Source organism: Sceloporus occidentalis, unplaced genomic scaffold, assembly GCF_023333645.1.
Source record: "Sceloporus occidentalis isolate IW3139 unplaced genomic scaffold, rSceOcc1.0.p SCAF_177, whole genome shotgun sequence".
NCBI classification, from domain to species: domain Eukaryota; kingdom Metazoa; phylum Chordata; class Lepidosauria; order Squamata; family Phrynosomatidae; genus Sceloporus; species Sceloporus occidentalis.
In genome coordinates, this window is record NW_028317157.1 from 1,420,112 (window position 1) to 1,440,208 (window position 20,097).

At 49.9% G+C, this 20,097-nt stretch overlaps 2 protein-coding genes across 6 annotated transcripts in view; one reads left to right on the forward strand and one right to left on the reverse strand.

Moving 5' to 3' along the window:
* Nucleotides 1–5,875, reverse strand: part of LOC149278889 (small G protein signaling modulator 1-like) — a 123,288-nt gene extending 117,413 nt beyond the window's left edge. For all 5 annotated transcript variants that reach the window (XM_089501617.1, XM_089501619.1, XM_089501615.1 and 2 more), the window contains exon 1: nucleotides 5,696–5,875. In XM_089501617.1, coding sequence (XP_089357743.1) covers nucleotides 5,696–5,815 — 120 coding nt within the window. In that variant the 5' untranslated portion in view covers nucleotides 5,816–5,875. The remainder of the gene's footprint in view (nucleotides 1–5,695) is intronic.
* LOC149278891 (syncytin-2-like) lies at nucleotides 4,163–5,291 on the forward strand. The gene is made up of 2 exons (XM_089501632.1): nucleotides 4,163–5,052; nucleotides 5,288–5,291. Exons 1-2 carry the CDS (start codon nucleotides 4,163–4,165, stop codon nucleotides 5,289–5,291), a joined length of 894 nt encoding a protein of 297 aa, XP_089357758.1.
* Nucleotides 5,876–20,097: the final 14,222 nt, after the last annotated feature.

Consider the following 20,097-nt stretch of genomic DNA (forward strand, 5'->3'; position numbering starts at 1 on the left):
GTTAAGGAAAGCAGTCACAGACATGGGCATAAAATCCACCTTTGTCCAAGGGATGGTGGAGGGGATCGCGAATGGTTACCGCATGACACCTAAAGACTGGAAAGATCTGTTCAGAATGATTTTGACCCCCTCTCAATACACGGTCTGGGATAGTGAATACTGCCAAGCCGCCACCTCCGTTAATATTGAGGGTGTTATACCTGACCAGATCTACGGGTCCGGTCAGTTTAACACACTGGAGATGCAGGCTCAACAGGGAGATCTAGTCATTGCGGCGGTTGGAACGTGTGTTCAAAGAGCCTTTCGGAGGATTCCGGAGGCAGGGAGGCCCATGAAATCTTTTGTTAATGTCAAACAAGGGGCCCAGGAGCCTTACTCCCAATTCATTGACCGATTAAAAGAGGCCCTGTCCAGACAGCTAGATAACACCACGGCTCAAGAAGAATTGTTGATAAAATTGGCTGTCGAAAATGCTAATTCAGATTGCAAAAAGGTCCTGCAAGGAGTCATTCACCGGCCAGGTGTCACCTTGGCCGACTACATCCGTGCATGTGCAGAGGTTGGCAGTCAGAACTATGCCATGCAACTCCTTGCAGGGGCAATCCAAAAGGGAAACAAACCCACCGGGAACTGCTTTAATTGCAAGAGACCGGGCCATTTCAAATCAGAATGCAGGGCACCCGGCGGAGGAGCCGCCAAAGGAAAAAGGGATTCCGGTGCCAGACCCTCTAAAAAATGCCCGCGCTGCGGCAAGGGCTACCACTGGGCTAGCCAGTGCCGTTCCAACCTCTCGCCCACTGCGCCGCAGCCGCAGGGAAACTAACCAGCGGGCATGCCCCTAGCCCGGGAAACAAGGGGGCTAAGCCCACATGCATAGAGCTAAAATTCACAGAGTCCAGGGAGGCAGTTTTACCTGGGGAAGTTCTCTCTGTCAGTGCGCGGTGTGAGGCTCAGATACCCCCGCTCACTGTGGGGCTGGTCCTTCCAAGGATGGCCGCCTCAGAGAGAGGATTGCATGTCATCCCAAAAACTGTCCCCCCCGGGGACCCGCAACCCCTTTCGGTTCAGCTGTGGTCCCACATGCCCTTTAAAACACAGATAGGGGACTCCTGGGCACATATGATAATTCTCCCCTGCCATGACCCCACTCCCCCCCCGCCGATCGGTAATGCATTGGTCACGGCGGTTATTGCCCCATCCCCGGGTAGCCGGCCCACGCAGAAGCTAAGGTTGAACAATGTTTTGTTCCAGGGCCTGTTAGACACTGGGGCCGACGTGTCCGTCATCAGCCGAGACCAGTGGCCCCCCTCCTGGCCCCTAGAGGCTGCGCCTGCTGTGCAAGGCGTAGGAGGCCAGCAAATAGCGCATCAGAGTGCTCAGTGGGTCGCCGTAGCCCTAGACTCGGACCCGACAAACATCAAAGGGTACGTCAAGCCCTATGTTCTTCCGTTGCAGATAAATTTGTGGGGGAGGGACACATTGGAACAGCTTAAGGCCACTCTGAACATCCCTGAATAACCCCAGGAAGGAAAAGGAAATGTCCGCCCAAGCTATTAGCTTAACATGGAAAACTGATAAGCCCGTCTGGGTAGATCAGTGGCCCCTCTCAGTTGAAAAACTTACAGCCTTAGAACAGCTAGTGCAAGAGCAGCTAAATGCTGAGCACATCACCCCGACCACTAGTCCCTATAACACTCCTGTGTTTGTTATGAAAAAAAAGTCAGGTAAATGGCGGTTTTTGCATGACCTCCAAGCCATTAATGCCATCCTCGAACCGATGGGCCCACTCCAATGTGGCTTACCCAATCCCAACCTCCAGGAGTTATTAGGTCACATTAACTGGGTCAGACCCTATATCTGCCTCCCCACGGAAACTTTACAACCCTTATTTTCATTCTTAAAAAAGCCCACTCATCCATCCGAAAGGGTCACGCTGGCCACGATACACAGGCAGACTCTCCAAACTATAGAACAGGCCATGGCTGCGAAGTGGACGGATCGAGTGCAGGACACTCTTCCTGTCTGTCTCGCTATTCTAAAGCAGCTCCACACAAAGCAGCCCACGGCGATCATTTACCAAAATGCAGGTAAACAAACATACATCGCGGAGTGGCTCTATTTAAATACTAATTTGACAAATACCGTCACCACTGCCGCAGAACAGGTCGCCTTGCTAATCCAAAAAGGTCGGACCCGGATTCTTCAGTTGATAGGCATAGATGCACAGACCATAATAATCCCCTGGCCCTTACAGCAATGGGAATATTTGTACTCACAGTCTCAAAGTCTACAAATTGCCTTAGAGGGATTTGTCGGGCACATTGACTGCCACTACCCAAAAGACGCTAGGCTACAACTGTTTGCTACCGTGCCTATTTTGTTACAATCGCCTTTAGTCTCGCAACCTCTTCCTGGTGCGTTAACCGTCTTCACTGACGGCAGCCCCACCAGGGGGGTCGTGACATGGCACGACACCACACGGCATGCCCTCTTTACGCCCCCACAAAATTCGGCACAGAGAGCTGAGCTGGCAGCGGTTATTCTAGCCCTAAAAACATTTCCCCATGCCCCCATCAACTTAATTGTTGACAGCATTTATGTTACTGGTTTAGTACAAAGACTACCCCATGGCTACATTTCCTGGAAAATGGATGATAACCTTTTCGCCCTTTTATGGACCCTGCAAGCCCTCTTAGAAAAAAGGTTGTCGCCACTCTTCGTGGCCCACATAAGAAGTCACCAACCTATGCCCGGGTTCCTCACTGACGGCAATGCCCGAGCAGATGAAGCCCTCCGCTCCCTATACCCTATTACGGACCCCATTGCCAGTCATGAGCTATATCATCAAAACGCCCGCTCCCTGGCCAAACAGTTCAACCTGCCTCTAGCAGAAGCCCAGGCCATCATACAACAGTGTCCTCAATGCTCCTTCCATAGACCTGTCCCATTAGTTGGAGTCAATCCACGCGGGCTAGCGGCCAATGATCTATGGCAGCTCGATGTCACTCACTTTCCCCCGTTTGGGAGATGGTCTAAAATACATGTTACAGTGGACACCTACTCTGGATTCATATGGGCCACCCCCCCAATCCTCTGAGACTGCCTCCAGAGCAATAAATCACATAATAAGGTGCATGGCAGTCATGGGTACCCCCTCTGCCTTAAAAACAGACAATGGACCCGCCTTTTGCTCTTCATCCTTTGCGGAGTTCCTAGCCCGACATGCAATCAAGCACACCTTTGGCATTCCCTATAACTCCACGGGACAAGCCATTGTGGAGCGTGCCAACTCCACCTTAAAACTACATCTTGCTAAACAAAACAAAAAGGAGGGGCTACTCCCCCACCTACCAGAGGTTGAGCAACAATTGGCCACAGCACTGTTCACCATAAATCATTTAAATTTATCCCTAAATACAGCTACTAACCAATATTTCTCTCGAGTAGAAAAACATTTCCGCTCCGCAGGTCCCCTCCTGCGACCATTGGTGAGGTATCGCATCCTGCCTGGAAAGGACTGGAGCACCCCTGTGCAACTCATCACCTGGGGCCAAGGCTACGCCGCCATCCAAACACCCGGAGGACCAGTGTGGGTGCCTGCAAAATACGTCAAGCCTCATGTCGTGGCACGAGGGACTGAAGAACCCCATACCGAGCTTCAACATCAACCTGGCGGAGACCAAGACCGGCACGCAGAACCGGAAGAGAGGACCGGGGGCCCGGCCCCCCCCCTGTGACCTGGGGAATGATTAAAAACCTAAGCCAACAGGCCACCGACATCGTGGAAAAAGAAGGCCTAGAAAAGACTCCGGAGAACTTTACCCTGGCATTGATAGCGAGCTTAAATGCCAACTCTTTGTGTCTCATCATGATCTTCTGCATGCATATGGGGATGGCGGGAGGCCAAAGTGTTTTTGCCCCGGGCCAGAACATTTGGGAAACCTTTGCCCTGTCCATCAACCAAACCTCCTTTTGCCTGTCCCAGCAACACTCAGTAGGGGAAGCGTTGAATACATGTCTCATTCCTGTGTGTCACTCCTCCCAGGACATCCAGAATGATACATGGTTCTATACTGACCTTCCGGCTAATCACTCCCTCAGAAGTCTGCAATACCAATATCATAATTGGGGAAAACAGCATAAGCGCTTGTTCCCCTTAGCCATGCATCTGCAGACTCCCATCATTGCGTCCCACAATGCGACTTGCGCTAGGATGACAAGCTGCACAGACAAGTCTTGTGTCCACCTGGGCAATAACCACGAGCTTAAATGCTCAGCCCAGATCCACGTCCCATACATCCATCAGTATGTGGAATTGCCAAGGGGTTGGTTCTGGACTTGTTCAGGTCACACATTCAATTACATCCCCGCAAACCTCACGGATGGCACATTGTGTTGCCTGAGCCGACTAACCCTCCTGCTGCCCCCACGGGAGCTAGGGGGAGAAAGTCGGCGGAGCAGGCGCTCTGCAGGCTTGCACACGCTGGATGAGTCCTGTGATTCCAGCGTCAAAATCATGTCCCCTGGTGAATATCTGTCTTTAGGGATCTCCATTGTGGGGGTCCCAGGGCTCGCCGTTGGCAATGCCAAGACTATTGGGAAGCTTGCCTGCTGGGCTGTCAAGAGCTTAAACACCACTTCTACTGCTATCAGCCTGTTGAACCAGGAGCAGTCAGAGTTAAGGCGCGGGCTGCTCCAAAACAGGGCTGCTATAGACTACCTTCTACTCCTTCACCACAAGGAGTGTGATGAGGTACCAGGCCTAGAAGGGATGTGTTGCTTCAACATCACTGACAATAAACAAAAAATAGACAGGCAGCTAAAGACCATGAAAGAACTCGCCCAGAGCATAAAGGAATCCAGCCTTACAGATTGGTGGGAGGGACTGTGGAATTGGTTGCCCACCGGCTGGATACGCACCCTTGTTCAATATTGTATACTTGTATTTTTCCTTTTTGTTGCCTTTTGTTGTTTCCTCCAATGTGTCCCTGCCTTGTGCTCTCGATGTTTGCAAAGGACAATGACAACCCCGGAAAAGCAGCTGGTCGCAGGGTATGTGCATCAGCTCATAAAAAACAAAAAAGAGGGAGATGTGGCATCCCCTGGAAAGCCCGGGGGGGTGCACCTCTCCCAGGATAGCAATGTCAACCGAGAACAGGATGTGATGGCTTCGCTGGCAAACCACGAAATCATGACTCATCTTCTGGTTGACAATGCTTTATCCATAATTGGATAAGCCCATGTTGATTCGGCTGAGACAATGTACACATCCTGCTCCCTTTGCTAGATAGGATTTTCCTGAGTACACATTGGTCCCCGATCCTGCTAATTGCCTTCTGATGTGATGTGAGATAAATGTAAACCCAATGCAACCCTAATGTGAATAAAGGAGGCTGGCCAAGACCTGGCCAGCCAAGCTTTGGACCCCCATTCCTGTCTCTGCGTCTCTCTGCCGCGACATATCCCTCAATCCTTCCTCTCCTCCTTTCTCCCATTCCTCCCATTCCTTCCCCTCCTCTTTTCCCTCCATTTCCTCCTTCCCTCCATCTCTCCTTTCTCTCATTCCCTCCTTCCTTCTTCCCAAAGGCCCCCCATTTTTTTCAGTGAAGACCCCCCCAATCCTTCCTCTCCTCCTTTCTTCCATTCCCCCCTTCTTCCCTTCTTCTCCTTTTCCTCTTCCCTCCTTCCTGCCCACCTCTTTCTTGGCGTTGCGCAGGAGCCTCTGCCGGACCTCGGCCTCGCTGCCGGACATTGGCCAGACATTGGCCAGAGAAGCAGCAGAAGAAACAAGGGGCCCCCCTGAAATGGTTGCCATCTTGGCTGGACACCCCTCTTTCTGTCTTCTTTCTCCTTCCCTTTCTCCTTCTTCCTCTTCTCTGGGAGGCAAAGGAAGGAAGGAGGGAGGAGGAGAGAAGGAGGAGAAAAGGAGGGAGGGGGAAAAAGGAGGGATAAACCCTGCCCAAAAAGGCTCAGGCCACTCTCAGGCCACTCTAGTGGTCATGCAGACTGACCCTCAGGTCTTGCAAGGGCATCTCTGGGGATAAATGAATTAAATAATAGATATAATAATAATAATAATAATTTAATAATAAATTGCATAATAATTGTAATAATTAATTTTTTATTCATTTAATAATTAATTTTAATAATAATAATAATAATAATAATAATAATAATAATAATAATAGGAGCTCCTATAGGAGTAGTGTGGGGCAAGGGGAGATATAGCGGTAGGAGCATGGAACCACAAGGGAATGGAAGGCGAGATCGATGCGTAATATCTATCTCTCCTTCCATCCACCCTCCTATCCAAAGAGAACTGAGGGTCAGTCCAACCGTACCACAAACCCTGTCTCTGGCTGAGCTGACACATCTGGTCTCCGAACTGGTGTTGGAGTCTCCCAGGCTTCTTGTCCTGGGAGACCTCAACATCGCTTTCGAGGTCAGTCAAGGTCCAACAGGTGCGGCTCGGGAGTTCATGGCTACCATGACTGCCATGGGCCTGTCCCAGCTGGTCTCAGGGCCCACGCATTGCGCTGGTAACACACTCGATGTCGTCTTTAGTACGAATACGGACACTCCGTGGGCAGAGGTATTCAATATCTCGGCCCTATCATGGACGGACCATTTCCTGGTTGAGGCTCGGCTCAAGGCTTCTACCCATATCCCTCCCGGGGGTGGCGGACCTATTAGAATGGTCCACCCTCGAAGGCTGATGGAACCCAAAAGGTTCCAAGGAGCCCTAGAGGGATATATGGTTAGAACTGACGGCGATTCTGTTGATGCCCTCACTAACATCTGGGATAAAGATCTCTCCAGGGCTATACACAGTATCGCTCCCAAGTGTCCTTTCTGGCCTGCTTCGAACAAACAACCGTGGTACACAGAAGATCTCAGGGAAAGGAAGAGGGCTGTGCAACGACTAGAGCGCAACTGGCGAAGACATCAGCACTTAGCCGACAAGGCACTCCTTGAGTCTCTTTTGAAGGCTTACAGAGTGGCAGTAAGTGTAGCTAAACATTAGTTTTATGATGCATATATTGCGTCTGTGGAGTTGCATCCGGCAGAGCTGTTCAGAGTAGTGAGGGAGCTGACTCAACTGCCCCCCTCCCTGAACCCTATCTTAGAGTCATCTAAAGCCTGTTGCGACAAATTTACTTCTTCGCGGATAAAATCTCTTGGATAAGGGCTGATCTCGACGCCAGTATTTTTTCAGAACCTATAAGAGCAGGGGTAGGCAATCTTTTTGAGCCGGGGGCCAGGTTGCTGTCCCTCAGACAACTGGAGGGCTGAAGCCAAAAAATAAATAATTAAATAATTTTTTTAAAAAAAATAAATAAATATATAAATAAACCAGGACAAATGTAGGACAAAATTTTCAAATGGAAGACACTTTTTTTAAAAAAATGGAGGACACGCAAAAAAATTTGCTGATTTTTTTTAAAAAATGTTAATATAAATGCATGTTTCTGAGGCTTCTATAGACAATTGCCCCCCAAAGGCCCCGGCGGCAATCAGCGGCAGGACCAGGCTGGGGCCGGTCCCAAGGCCTCGCCGGGCCGCAGGTTGCCTACCCCTTTATAAGAGTTATCCGGAGCTTCCGTGGACTCTGTTAAAGTGGATCACTTTGAGTTTGTGAGTACCGAGGAAGTGGACAAGATTCTTGGAAGTGTTAGGAAGACTACATGCTCTCTTGATCCCTGCCCTTCATGACTGGCAGCTCAGGGGGGGACTGCGGTGGTATCCATGCTGCACCGCGTAATTAATACATCTTTTAGTGAGGGGCGGCTGCCATCTAGCCTGAAATTAGCAGTAGTTAAACCTCTGCTAAAAAAGCCCTCCTTACACCCCTTGCTACATAACAACTATCGGCCTGTGTCGCTGCTGCCTTTTTTGGGGAAGGTGATCAAGAGAGCAGTTGCCTTCCAACTCCAAGCGCTCTTGGATGAAACGGATTATCTGGACCCATTTCAAACTGGCTTCCGGGTGGGCTATGGAGTTGATACTGCCATGGTTGCCTTTAGTCCAGGGGTAGGCAATCTTTTTCAGCTGGGGGCCAGGTTGTTGTCCCTCAGACAACTGGGGGGCCGAAGCTTCCACCCTCCAGGGATGGAGCTGCACGCCAGGGATGGAGCTTCCACCCTCCAGGGGCGGGGCCGCACACTGGGGGTGGAGCCGTGGGCTGGGGGTGGAGCTTTCACCCTCCGGGGGCAGAGCCACACGCCTGGGGTGGAGCTTCCACCGAAGTCCCACGGGGAGGAGGAGGCGTGTGGCCGCCCTCTCCAACTCGGCCCCTTCCCTCGGCTGAACGGGCTCCAAGGGGCCCTTTCGGCCAAAGGGGAGGGAGGCTGAAGGGAAGGGCTTGGGCACGTGGCCCACGCCCTTCCCTTCGGCCGAAAGGGCTCCAAGGGCCATGGAGGAGCCCAGGAGGTGGCATGCCGCTTCCGTGGGCCCCTTCTCGGCCCGTGTGGCCCCAGGCCTCCCTCTGGAGGGACAGGCCTGGGGCCGCAAGGGCCCTGGGGGGAACCCACGGAGGCAGAAGACCCCTTCCGCATGCTCCTTTTCGGCCCTAGCGGCCCCAGGCCTCCCTCCGGAAAAAGAAGAGGAGGAAGAGGGGGGAAAGACGAGGAAGAGAGGAAGAGGAAAAGAAGAGGAGGAGGAAGAGAAGAAGGAGGAAGACAAGAGGGGAAGAGGAAGAAGAGGAGGAAGAGGGGAAGAAGAAGAGGAGGAGGAAGAGAGGAAGAGGAGGAGGAGGAAGAAGAAAAAGAAGAAGAAAAAGAAGAAGCAGCTGCAGAGAGGAAGGAGGAGGAAGACAAGAGGGGAAGAAGAAGAGAAGAGAGGAAGAGGAAGAAGGGGAAGAGGGAAAGGAGGAGGAAGAAGAAGAAGAGGAGAAAGAAGAGCAGGAAGGCAAGAGGAGAAGAAGAGGAGGAAGAAGAGGAGGAGGAAGAGGGAAAGGAGGAGCCCTCAGAGCCCAAGAGGGGAGGGAAGCCGCCCCATGGGAAGACCCCCTTCCCCCCTTGGGCTCCAGCCAGGGGCCTGGGCCGCCCTTGGAGCCCAAGAGGGGAGGGAAGCTGCCCCATGGGAAGGCTTCCTTTCCCTGTTGGGCTCCAGTGGCGGCAGGACCAGGCTGGTCCTCCACACCCCCACTGCTCTTAAAGGGCCAGGAGCAGCTTGGAAGCCAAGAGGCCTCCAGGCTGCCCCTGGCCCTTTAAGAGCAGTGGGGGCGAGGCCGCCGCAGAAAAAGGGCCGGCTGCGAGGAGGAGGATGAAGCCAGGCCTCGTCCTCCTCCTTGCTGCCGCCCTTAAAAGGCCAAGGGCAGCTTGGAGGCTCAGAGGAGGAGGAGGAGTAGTAGGAGGCCTTGGTGGCGGTGGCGGCGGTCCTGCGGCCTCCGCGGGCTGCATAAGGCCCGCGGGCTGGGGGTTGCCGACCCCTGCTTTAGTCAATGATCTCCGTCTGGGCATGGACAGAGGAAGCGTGTCCCTGTTAGTGCTTTTGGACATCTCAGCGGCTTTCGATACCATTGACCATGGTATCCTTCTGGAACGCCTGAGGGAGTTAGGTATCGGGGGCACTGCACTCCAGTGGTTCCATTCCTACCTCTTGGGTAGATTCCAGATGGTGCAGCTGGGGGATGTGTGCTCCAATAAGAGGGAACTTACATCTGGTGTTCCTCAAGGAGCTATTTTGTTAAATGCTATTTAACATTTACATGAAACCGCTGGGCGAACTCATTCGGAGACACGGGGTGCAGTGTTATCAGTACGCTGATGACACCCATCATCAGTTTCTCTGTGTCTCCGACTGATGCAGTGACTAGGGATGGCATCTCTCCTCTAAATGCCTGCTTGGAGTCGGTAATGGGCTGGATGAGGGAAAACAGACTCAGCCTGAATCCAGAGAAAAAGGAAGTACTAGTGATAGGTTCCCCAGGCCCGGGTAGTGAAATTTGTCCACCTGTCCTGAATGGGGTCACGCTCCCCCTGAAGGACTCAGTTCGCAGCTTGGGAGTGCTTCTCGATTCGTCGCTCCAATTGTCATCTCAAGTGGATGCTACAGTCAGAAGCACTTGTTACCAGCTTCGGCTGATACGCCAGCTGCAACCCTGCCTGGACCGGGGGGACCTTGAAACTGTAGTACACCCTCTGGTAACCTCTCGATTGGATTTCTGTAATGCGCTCTACATGGGGCAACGCTTGTACCAAACCTGGAAGCTTCAATTAGTGCAGAACATGGCTGCGAGATTGGTCACTGGATGTTCCAGGGCAGACCATATAACACCTATCCTAAAAGATCTCCATTGGCTGCCTATTCGCTTCCGAGCTCAATACAAGGTGTTGGTTTTGACCTATAAAGCCCTAAATGGCTTGGGCCCTAGGGTACTTGGAGGACCGCCTCTCCCCATATAATCCGCCCTGCACACTGAGGTCAGCCGGGAAGAATTTGCTGAGGGTCCCAACTGCGCAATACGCGGTGACCTCGCAAAGGGCCTTTTCCATCTCGGCCCCCAAATTGTAGAACAACCTTCCCGACGAGCTCCATTCCACCACCTCTCTGGAACTTTTTAAGAAAAATTTGAAGACCTTTTTCTTTTATCAAGCTTTCCCTCCATGAGTTGTGATATTTCCTTTCCCCCTATTTTGTAATTGTTTCTCGTAATGTTTCATGGATTTAACTCAGTTGGCTGTGTAATAGTTTTTAATATGATATTTTTATATATTTTTTCCTATGTATGTATTTTGATGTTGAAATTTTAATTTGTACGCCGCTTTGATCATCGCGGAAAAGCGGGATAAAATAAAATTTTATTATTATATTACATTATATAATTAAAATAAATCAATGAATAAATAAAATAATAATAATAAATAATATTTCCTGTTATTGTATGTGTGTGTGTATATATATATATACATATAATATTATAATATTATAATTATAAAATTATAATAATTTTCCTATTAATTTTATTATAATATTATAATAATATGAGCAGCTCAGGTCTTGCATAGGCATCTACTTGAATAAATAAGTTAAATAATAAATAAATAATAATAATTACTATTATTGTGCAATTGAATATTAATTATTATTTAATTATTAATAATTAAATAATAATTAATATTCAATTGCATAATAATAGTAATAAATGATATTTCCTGTTTAAATTGACAGTGATAGTGTGATGATGATGATGATGATGATGATGATGATGATGATGATGATGATATGAGTCAGCTTGAGAGGCATGGACGCACTTTTTCAGAAGCCAAGAGAGTGTGACTTTCCAAAGTACCTTTTCTGTGTCTTTTTGGTTCTTTAATGTTGATATTGATATCAGAATCAGAAAGCCTCTGAGTCAAGGCCAATGTAAATTGCTGTGATTTTTACAAACTCATGCGCAGTGAAGAAAAACCAAAGTCCCTTGACCAAGTACACACTTCTGAGAAGTACACTTGGTGCAAGAACGGTGAAACCACCTTGACATGTTCAATATGCATAGCCATGTTAAACCATGCTAAGTGTTAAACCCAAGGGGTTTGGTTATGGAATAAGCCTCTGAAAAATGCAAGAGGCCACGTTAAGTAAAGCCATGTGAAATGCACAAATGTGCTGTTGTGTGTGTTTTGGAATGCAGGTTGGGGGTGTTTGGCCAGAATGGGACCGAGGAGGAGAGGGCAGGCACACACCTCCTCCTCCCCACGGGGCTTCGGTGGAAGCTCTGCCCCCAGTGTGCGGCTCCACCCCCGGAGGGTGGAAGCTCTGCCCCCGGCTTCACCCCCCCAGTTGTCTGAGAGACAGCAACCCGGCCTGCGGCTCAAAAAGGTTGTCTACCCCTGCTTTGGAGTATCATATTGATCCTATGAATAAAGGGCTTCCTTATATTTAAATTATGAGCAGCTCAGGTCTTGCAAAGGCATCTCTAGAAATAAATTAATTAATAATTATTAATAATAAATGCATTATTGGCTTTGGATTATTATATTGATCCTATGAATAGGAGGCATCCTTCTTTTGCTGTTTCAATTATGAGCAGCTCAGGTCTTGCAAAGGCATCTCTGGGGATAAATAAATGCATCCAGCTCTTTAAATCTACAACCAAGTTCTTCCTTGGTTGGACAAAATGGCCACCATGCAGTTCCAGGCTTTGGCCACAAGATGGAGCCAGGATACTGTAATAATAATGTAATTCAACAGCAAAGATGGATAGAAGAGCAAAAGGCAGAAAGGAGGAGAGGAAGGAGAGAAGGAAGGAAGGAAGGAAGGAAGGAAGGAAAGAGCAGGGAGGAGGGAGGGAAGGAAGGAAGGAAGGAGCAGGGAGAAGGGAAGGAAGGAAAGAGCAGGGAGGAGGGAGGGAAGGAAGGAAGGAAGGAGCAGGGAGAAGGGAAGGAAGGAAGGAAGGAATGAAAGAGCAGGGAGGAGGGAAGGAAGGAAGGAAAGAGCAGGGAGGAGGGAAAGAAGGAAGGAATGAAAGAGCAGGGAGGAAGGAAGGAAGGAAGGAAGGAAAGAGCAGATAGGAGGGAAGGAAGGAAAGAGTGAGGGGGAAGGAAGGCAGGAGTGGAAAGAGGGAAGGAAGGAGAGAAAAGGGAAAGAAAGGAAAGAGCAGGAGGGGAAGGAAGGAAGGAAGGAGGGAAGAAAAGGAAGGAAGGAAGGAGTGGAGGGAGGGGAGAGAGGAAGGAAGGAAGGAGTGGAAAGGGAGAAGAGGAAAAAGAAGGAAGGAAAAGTGGAAAGAGGGAAGGAAGAAGAAAAGGAAGGAAGAAGTGGAAATGAGGACGGAAGGAGAGGAAGAAAGAAGAAGGGAATGAAAGAGTGGAAAAGAGGGAAGGAAGGATTGGAAAGAGGAAAAGAAGAAGGAAAGGAAGGAAAGGAAGAAGGAAGGAAGGAAGGAAGGAAGGAAGGAAGGAAGGAAGGAAAGAAAGAAGGAAGGAAGGAAGGAAGGAAGGAAGGAAGGAAGGAAGGGAAGAGTAGAGGGAGGGGAGGGAGGTGAGAAGGAAGGAAGGAGTGTAAAGGGGGACGGAAGAGGAAAAGGAAGAGTGGAAAGAGGGAAGGAAGAAGGGAAGGAAGGAAGGAGTGGAAAGAGGGAAGGAAGGAAAGAAGGAGTGGCAAGAAGGAAGGAGAGAAAGGGAAGAAAGAGAGAAAGAAGGAGTGGAAGGAGAGAAGGAAGGAAAGAAGAAAGGAAGGCAAAAGAAGGAAGAAGGGAACAAAGGGAGGAGAGAAGGAAGCAAGCAAGCAAAGTGCGGAAAGAGGAAAGGAAGGAGAGCAAGGAATAGATAGATGTGGATTTGGGAGCAAAAACATCAGCCATGATGAATAAACGGATGAAGAATTGACGAATGAATTGAAAGAAGCAGCTGGATGTCGGAGAAAGAGAAGAAACTTTAATGGCCATTAGTAATTAAGATCCTTCGTTTTTCGTCCGTTCTTCTCCCAAATCGATGTGTGTGTGTGTGTGTATATGTATTCCTACATCGAGGGCTTCTTTTTGGGGCTCCCGATTTCATCGGTGTCCTTTGCCATCACAAGGTTCTCCTGAACGCAGGAGTGCAGGAAGGTCTCCAGGAGGAGGAGTTGGTTGGCCTTCTTCTCAATGATACCTACGAGGAGGAGGAGACAAGGATGGGTGGTCAATAGATGGCAGGTCCCAGCATCCCCAACATCCATTGACCCATGGTTGGTCAATGGACACATCAAGTGGTCAATGGGAGAGCATCCCAGACCTTAGGTCCCAGCATCCCCACTATTGGCCCCTTGGACATATCAGACCCTCGGACGTATCGGACCTTTGGACATGTCGGACCCTCGGACATATCGGACCTTCGGACATATCGGCCCCTTGGACATATCAGCCCCTTGGACATATCGGACCCTCGGACATATCGAACCCTTGGACACGTCGGATCCTCAGACATATCGGACCTTCGGATGTATCAGACCCTCGGACATATGGGACCCTCGGACATATCAGACTCTTGGACATATCGGACCCTGGGACATATCGGACCCTTGGACATATCGGATCCTAGGACATATTGGACCCTTGGACATAGCCTACCCTTGGACATATTGGACCCTTGGACATATCGGACTTTTGAACTTATTAAGACTCTCTGATGTATCGAACCCTTGGACATATCAGATCCTCAGACATATGGGACTCGCTGAAATGCCACATCAGGTTCTGGACAGTGACCTCCCCGGTTTTGCCCAGATGTTCACGGATAGTGGCGGCGTCACAGTCCATCTTCTTGAAGAGGAAGTCCATCACAGACTTGAGGTGGTCCAGGGTCTTGCTGCTCTTCTTGACCTTATATTCATAGCGGTTGCCTTCCTCGGTCGTCCAGCTGAGCTTGTCCTGAGGAGGAGGAGGAGGAGCGGTCATCTCAACGTCCAGGGTTTTAATTATGGTGGGTGGGATATTATTTGGGATGGTGGTCATTTTTTAAAATCTTATTGGGTACCTCTAATTCCTTCAGGTATCCATGTTGGACTTCTTGGTCATTCTTCTGCTCCAGTTTCATCTGATCGATTTCATTCTGCGATGCAAAATAAGAAAAATATTATTATTATATTTATTTATTTATTTATTATTACATTTATTATATTTTTAATTATATTCATTATATATCAGTATATTTATTGATATGTATTATATTTATTTGCTTTATATTCATTATATATTCATTATATATTTATTATATTTATTTAATTATTATATTCATTATTTACTATATTATTTATATTTATATTTATTTGCTTATTGTCATTATATATTATTTATATATTTATTATATTTATTAATTTATATATTATATTTATTTACTTATTATATTAATTATATATTATTTATATATTTATTGTATTTATTAATTATTATATTGATTATACTTGTTTGCTTATTATAATCACTATATATTCATTATATATTTATTGTATTTATTTACTAATTATTATTATATTTATTATATTTATGTATAGTGATTATATATCAATATATTTATTTATTATATTTACTCATGTTCATTATATATTTATATATGCATTGTATTAATTAATTAATCATTATATTTATTATATTTATTTTTATATTTATTTATATATATATTCTTATATTTGCATTTATTTATTATTATTATTTATTGATATATTTTTATATATTTTAATTCTTATTTTTATTTATGTTTATTATATTTATTTATTCAATTATTATTATTATATTTATTATAATGCTTATATTTATTTATATTCATTTATTTATTATATATTTATTTATTTAGTAAATTTATTTATACAAATTTATTATTATATTTATTAATTTATTATATCTATTTATTTTTTACAATTAATTTATATTGGTTTGTGATATATATATATATATATATATATATATATATATATATATGTTATTATTATAATTTTATTTATTTATTATATGTATTTATTACATTTATTTATTTTTTAAATTAAAGTTTATTAAAGATAAAAATACATATATAAAGGAACATACAAAATAGACAAACCAAAGAAACAATAAGCAAAAAAATTTACATACTACTATTATTTATCAACATCTAGTAAGCCATAATTTATTTTATTTATTTATATTATAGTGGTAGGTTGGGCTTCCCCTTCGACCGTAGACTCAATGGGTCTACTCTACTTGGAGTCAACAATGGACCCAATGGGACTGAGTTGTAGGTTGGGCTTACCCTGCGACCGTTGCCTCAATGGGTCTACTCTACTTGGGGACAACAATGGACCCAATGGGATTGAGTAGGGTCTATGCTGGCCCAAACCATAGTACCAACCCAAGAGATCCAACCGGACCCTACTCTAGGATGACCCAACTGATAGTACCAACTCAAAAGACCCAACCAGACCCTACTCTAGGATGACCCAACCCATAGTCCCAACCCAAGAGACCCAACCAGACCCTATTCTAGGTTGACCCAACCCATCGAACCAACCCATCGTCCCAGGAGGGACGCCACTGGACAGCCCACCAGTCACTCCACTCCAGGATTAAGGAGAAGAGGAGCCATGGCTGGACACTGGGCCCAGGACAGGAACCCAATGGACACCGCATAGGTCACTCCTCTCCAGGAGGAAGGAGAAGAGGAGCCATGGCTGGGCACTGGGCCCAGGACAGGACCCAACTGGACACCCCACCGGTCACTCCTCCCCTGGATGAAGGAGAAGAGGAGCCATTGATGGACACTGAGCCCAGGACAGTACCCCACTGGACACCCCACCGGTCACTCCTCTCCATGAGGAAGGAGAAGAGGAGCCGTTGATGGACACTGGGTGCAGGACTGGACCCCTCTGGACACCCCACCGGTCACTCTTCTTCAGGATGAAGGAGAAGAGGAGCCAAGGGAGGGCGCTGGGCCCAGGACAAGACCCAATTGGACACACCACTGGTTACATCTCTCCAGGACGAAGGAGAAGAGGAGCCACTGATGGATACTGGGCCCAGGACAGGAACCCACTTACAACCCACCGGTCACTCCTCTCCAGGACCAATGAGAAGAGGAGCCATGGCTGGACACTGGGCCCAGGACAGGACCCCACTGGACACCCCACCAGTCACTCCTCTCCAGGATGAAGGAGAAGAGGAGCCGTTGATGGACACTGAGCCCAGGACAGGACCCCACTGGACACCCCACCAGTCACTCCTCTCCAGGAGGAAGGACACTGGGCGCAGGACCGGACCCCTCTGGACACCCCACCGGTCACTCCTCTCCAGGAGGAAGGACACTGGGCGCAGGACCGGACCCCTCTGGACACCCCACCGGTCACTCCTCTCCTGGACGAAGGAGAAGAGGGGCCATTGGTGGACGCTGGGCCCAGGACAGGACCCCACTGGACACCGCACCGGTCACTCCTCTCCAGGACGAAGGAGAAGAGAAGCCATGGCTGGGCTCTGGGCCCAGGACACGACCCCAATGGACACCGCACAGGTCACTGCTCTCCAGGATGAAGGAGAAGAGGAGCCGTTGATGGACACTGAGCCCAGGACAGGACCCCACTGGACACCCCACCGGTCCTCTCCAGGAGGAAGGAAAAGAGGAGCCGTGGCTGGACACTGGGGGCAGGACAGGACACAATTGGACACCCCACCGGTCACTCCTCTCCAGGACGAAGGAGAAGAGAAGCCTTGGCTGGACACTGGGCCCAGGACAGGACCCCACTGGACACCCCACCAGTCACTCCTCTCCATGAGGAAGGAGAAGAGGAGCCGTTGATGGACACTGGGCGCAGGACTGGACCCCTCTGGACACCCCACCGGTCACTCTTCTCCAGGATGAAGGAGAAGAGGAGCCAAGGGAAGGCGCTGAGCCCAGGACAGGACCCAATTGGACACACCACTGGTCACATCTCTCCAGGACGAAGGAGAAGAGGAGCCGTTGATGGATACTGGGCCCAGGACAGGAACCCACTTACAACCACAGTGGTCACTCCTCTCCAGGACCAATGAGAAGAGGAGCCATGGCTGGACACTGGGCCCAGGACAGGACCCCACTGGACACCCCACAGTTCAATCATCTCCAAGATGAAGGAAAAGGTTAGCCATGGCTGGACACTGGGCCCAGGACAGGACCCCACTGGACACTCCACGGGTCACTCCTCTCTAAGACGAAGGAGAAGAGGAGCCGTTGATGGACACTGAACCCAGGAAGCACCCCACTGGACACCCCACCGGTCACTCCTCTCTAGGAGAAAGGAGAAGAGGGGCCGTAGCTGGACACTCGGCACAGGACCGGACCCCTCTGGACACCCCAACGGTCATTCCTCTCCTGGACGAAGGAGAAGAGGAGACATTGGTGGATGCTGGGCCCAGGACAGGACCCCACTGGACACACCACTGGTCACTCCTCTCCAGGATGAAGGAGAAGAGGAGCCATGGCTGGACACTGGGCCCAGGACAGGATCCCAATGGACATCGCACAGGTCACACCTCTCCAAGACGAAGAAGAGGAACCGTTGATGGACACTGGGCGCAGGACAGGACACAATTGGACACCCCACCGGTCACTCCTCTCCAGGATGAAGGAGAAGAGGAGGCAAGGGAGGGCGCTGGGCCCAGGACAGCACCCAATTGGACACACCACTGGTCACATCTCTCCAGGACGAAGGAGAAGAGGAGCCGTTGATGGACACTGGGCCCAGGACAGGACCCCACTGGACACCCCGCCGGTCACTCCTCTCCAGGACAAAGGAGAAGAGGAGCCATGGCTGGGCTCTGGGCCCAGGACAGGACCCCAATGGACACCGCACAGGTCACTGCTCTCCAGGATGAAGGAGAAGAGGAGCTGTTGATGGACACTGAGCCCAGGACAGGACCCCACTGGACACTCCACTGGTCACTCCTCTCCAAGACGAAGGAGAAGAGGAGCCGTTGATGGACACTGAGCCCAGGAAGCACCCCACTGGACACACCACCGGTCACTCCTCTCCAGGAGAAAGGAGAAGAGGGGCTGTAGCTGGACACTGGGCGCAGGAACGGACCCCTCTGGATACCCCACTGGTCATTCCTCTCCTGGACGAAGAAGAGGAGACATTGGTGGATGCTGGGCCCAGGACAGGACCCCACTGGACACCCCACCGGTCACTCCTCTCCAGGACGAAGGAGAAGAGGAGCCATGGCTGGGCTCTGGGCCCAGGACAGCACCCCAATGGACACCGCACAGGTCACTGCTCTCCAGGATGAAGGAGAAGAGGAGCTGTTGATGGACACTGAGCCCAGGACAGGACCCCACTGGACACTCCACTGGTCACTCCTCTCCAAGACGAAGGAGAAGAGGAGCCGTTGATGGACACTGAGCCCAGGAAGCACCCCATGGACACACCACCGGTAACTCCTCTCCAGGAGAAAGGAGAAGAGGGGCTGTAGCTGGACACTCGGCGCAGGACCGGACCCCTCTGGATACCCCACTGGTCATTCCTCTCCTGGACAAAGAAGAGGAGACATTGGTGGACGCTGGGCCCAGGACAGGACCCCACTGGACACCCCACCGGTCACTCCTCTCCAGGACGAAGGAGAAGAGGAGCCATGGCTGGGCTCTGGGCCCAGGACAGGACCCCAATGGACACCGCACAGGTCACTGCTCTCCAGGATGAAGGAGAAGAGGAGCTGTTGATGGACACTGAGCCCAGGACGGGACCCCACTGGACACCCCAACGGTCCTCTCCAGGAGGAAGGAGAAGAGGAGAGGTGGCTGGACACTGGGGGCAGGACAGGACACAATTGGACACCCAACCGATCACTCCTCTCCAGGACGAAGGAGAAGAGGTCCATGGCTGGACACTGGGCCCAGGACAGGACCCCACTGGACACACCACTGGTCACTCCTCTGCAGGATGAAGGAGAAAAGGAGCCATTGCTGGACACTGGGCCCTGGAGAGGACGCCACTGGACACCTCACCGGTCACTCCTCTCCAGGATGAAGGAGAAGAGGAGCCATGGCTGGACACTGGGCCCAGGACAGGACCCCAATGGACATCGCACAGGTCTCTGCTCTCCAGGACGAAGGAGAAGAGGAGCCATGGCTGGACACTGGGCCCAGGACAGGACCCCATTGGATACTACACTGGTCACTCCTCTCCAAGACGAAGAAGAAGAGGAGCCGTTGATGGACACTGGGCGCAGGACAGGACACAATTGGACACCCCACCGGTCACTCCTCTCCAGGACGAAGGAGAAGAGGAGCCATGGCTGGCCGCCTGGCCCAGGACAGGATCCAATTGGACACCCCACCGGTCACTCCTCTACAGGACGAAGGAGAAGAGGAGCCATGGCTGGACTCTGGGCCCAGGACAGGACCCCACTGGACACCGCACCTGTCACTCCTCTCCAGGACGGAGAAGAGGAGCCATTGCTGGACACTGGGCCCAGGACAGGACCCCAATGCACATCGCACAGGTCACTGCTCTCCAGGACGAAGGAGAAGAGGAGCCATGGCTGGACACTGGGCCCAGGACAGGACCCCATTGGATACTACACTGGTCATTCCTCTCCAAGACGAAGAAGAAGAGGAGCCGTTGATGGACACTGGGCGCAGGACAGGACACAATTGGACACCCCACCGGTCACTCCTCTCC